General features: G+C 37.4%; 1 protein-coding gene across 1 annotated transcript; it reads right to left on the bottom strand.

Annotated features, from left to right (window-relative positions):
• Nucleotides 1-1,638: 1,638 nt before the first annotated feature.
• Nucleotides 1,639-2,829, bottom strand: LOC122196924 (protein Ycf2-like). The gene has a single exon (XM_042900335.2). It carries the CDS (start codon nucleotides 2,749-2,751, stop codon nucleotides 1,639-1,641), a length of 1,113 nt encoding a protein of 370 aa, XP_042756269.2. The 5' UTR covers nucleotides 2,752-2,829.
• Nucleotides 2,830-3,072: the final 243 nt, after the last annotated feature.

The raw sequence follows: 3,072 nt of genomic DNA, 5'->3' as shown, positions 1-3,072 counted from the left end.
AGCTCACTGTATGACTTAGGAAGTGACTGAAGAACCAAGTCAACATCCAACTTCCTCGAGACAATGACTCCTAACATTCCCAGCCTATCAATGTGTGATTTCATCTTTAAGACATGTGCATACACAAACCTTCCATCTTGGTGTTTGCTAGCCAATAGGGTTTGAGTGATCTTGAACTTTTCAAGTCGACGAACATGTGGGTTAGGGAGAACAATTAGAGGAGGTGGAGGAAGTGAAGCATGATTTTCATTTCCATGATTCAATCATGGGACATCATCTTCATGAGGAAAGCTTTTTCGAAAAGATTCAGGAAGACCATAGTTGTCAAAACTAGACATCTACAAGGGAGAAATTCAAGTTAGTTGATTTAAGTCCTTAATATAACACCCAAAATGAAATACTAAAGCTAGGACCCAACACAATATTCTACAATTCGGAAGAGGGATGTTTTAATCCAATTGTAAAATATTTGAAGGTAGGTAAATGACGATTTACCAATTTCCACCATGAAAAACAAAAAAGAACATTAGGTTTTAAATGAATTGAAATTCCTAGATTCTTTGAGATTCATTGAACTTTTCAATGACATGTTTAATCTCTATTATGCCCTTAAAGTTTGTGAATAGGATGCTGAGGATCACAAACAAGGTGAGAATAACCATGCAAATTAGCTTGGTACTCTCAAAGTCATTTATCACCTAATCAATGTGTCAGTTAACCACACACGCTCCATTGATCTATGACAAACTACGAGCTACCCATTTCCATCTTTCATTAGTCCCACATTAGTGTGTCTGTTAACCAAACACGCTCCACTAACAACTAATAAGGTGCAATGTGCAATTTTATGGGTTAGCATTAAATTCACATTTTTCCTAAGTAACTAAGATTGAGAATTTATAAAAGGTTTAGTTACATTATATTTCATTATACTTTTAATGAGGATTTAAATGTCCTATCAAACCTGTTCATCTAACGACCCTCCACTAGTCAAGAGTGTGGTGGGTAAGAGTGGATATCCATTCAATCGCCATTTTATAGGCAATTTCCTTAAACATCCCTTATAGACTAGCTTCGTGAATGAGACCTACTAACGGTAAGACTGACCTTTACTTATACATAATAGGATAACAATACATACCCATAGGCTAAGCACTTCCTCGTTTTATATGTATTTTCATATTTTGTTTAACCTGAGGTTAAGTAATCTTTCTGCAACTGTGATCTATGCCCCATCTTATCTTTATCTGGATCACAAAAGGAGTCAGTTACATTTGCATGTCATTTGAACTCGATTTAGTTCATTTTGTGAAAAACTGAGATATGATTCCGAAAAGAATCATTAAAAATCAAAAAAGAAAGAAGAATAAGATTCTATCCAATATTAGACCTTGAAACAGAACCTTGTTGAACAAAAAAGATGTATTCGGATACAATGGATATGCTCTGGGACGGAAGGATTCGAACCTCCGAATAGCGGGACCAAAACCCGTTGCCTTAGCATTACATAGTCCGTTTTAGGGATTGGCGACTTACCCTTTCAGTGACTTTGGTACTGGACGTTCCCCAAACGGGTACTGTCGGGTCGGGTGAATTCAATAATAGACGCCTGTTGGCATTCCAGCCTTCCTTCGCCTTTCATGGCCACATATCTTTCTTGCTAAGGAATGGGAAATCCTTATCCTGTTCCATGAATCCAATTTGCATTTCATCCGGGAAAAGCCATCTTTTTCTCAACAATGCCTTTGTCATTTGATCCAATAGTGTTCCGTTAGATAGGAACAGATTTGATAAATACTGATAACTCTCGGATAGAGTATTAGAACGGAAAGATCCATTAGATAATGAACGATTGGTTCTAAGCCATCTCTGGCGATTAATCAACAATTCGAAGTGCTTTTCTTGCGTCTTCTTGATAAACCAGCGTTTATATAGAGATGTAGGACGATTTTTTTGGGGAGTAAGAAGCCCCTTTGACATCTCTTCATCTGCAAATAATTCGCGATGTGAAAACACAGAGACAAAGGGCTGAGCTTTGAATAGGAAAAAGAGTGGATCTGCAGGGTCCCAAATGAATTGGCTTATTCGAAAAAGGCCTTGTTCTTTGGAAGATATATCTCGTGTCTGGTACTGCACGGTTCCACTCTGCAAGAACTCCGAATCATTCTCTTGAAGCTCATCCTCTTCATCATAAACGATCCGCTTGCCCCGAAATGACCTGGACCAATAGGGAAATCCCAATTCATTGGGCCTTTCGATACAATCAAATAGAAAGCCCCAAGGGCGCCATATTCTAGGAGCCCAAACTATGTGATTGAATAAATCCTCCTCTATCTGTTGCCGCTCGTCCCCCTCTTCAAACTCCGATTCGTCTTTTTCATAGAGAAATCTCTGATCAAGGATAGAACAAGATCCATTTTGCATCATATCTAAGGGATTCCTTGGTTCGGGTCGAAGAAGCAATGTCACTCGATCCTTATCAAACTGACTGCATGTCCGTGAGGATCCCACCAGAGCGCCTTCCACTTCTAATAGGCCACGAACTAGACCAGAATCATTCTCAACGAGTCCATAAGGAGTGATCCCATTTTTTTCATCGGGTCCGGGTAGAGACCAAAGATCTTGAGTGACCGATCCGGCAGAACAACTCAAAAGATAAAGAAGTATCGTTAATTTCTTCATGCTCGTTCCAAGTTCGAAGTACCAATTGTACAAATAATAATCCACTTCGTTACATGATTTCTTTTTCATATAGATAGATATAGGATCTATGGGGCAATTACTTAAAAGTACATTTTGTGCTACAGCCCTTCCTATCTTATAGAAAAGGATCCCATTTCTTAATTCTCATTTAATTAAACTCTTTAATCAATTTAATAAAGTCCATAAGGTGTAATTGAACTATTCAAAGCATCAAGGTTATAAAAATTCAAAATTAAAAACTATTTAATTAATTTTTTAAGTGATGAACCCAAGAGTTGCACCTTTTTGAAACCTTTCAACTACTAGATGTTTTAGAATTCAATATTTCAAATTAAAACCTTTTAATTAAACTTTTCAAATTCCAAAACT

This window comes from Lactuca sativa, chromosome 3 (assembly GCF_002870075.4).
Source record: "Lactuca sativa cultivar Salinas chromosome 3, Lsat_Salinas_v11, whole genome shotgun sequence".
Lineage (NCBI taxonomy): Eukaryota > Viridiplantae > Streptophyta > Magnoliopsida > Asterales > Asteraceae > Lactuca > Lactuca sativa.
This window is presented reverse-complemented; position numbering and strand designations above follow the sequence as displayed.

What these genes read in the sequence shown, in the direction of transcription:
- LOC122196924 (XM_042900335.2), bottom strand. Translation starts at nt 2,751, where the DNA reads ATGAAAAAGAAATCATGTAACGAAGTGGATTATTATTTGTACAATTGG.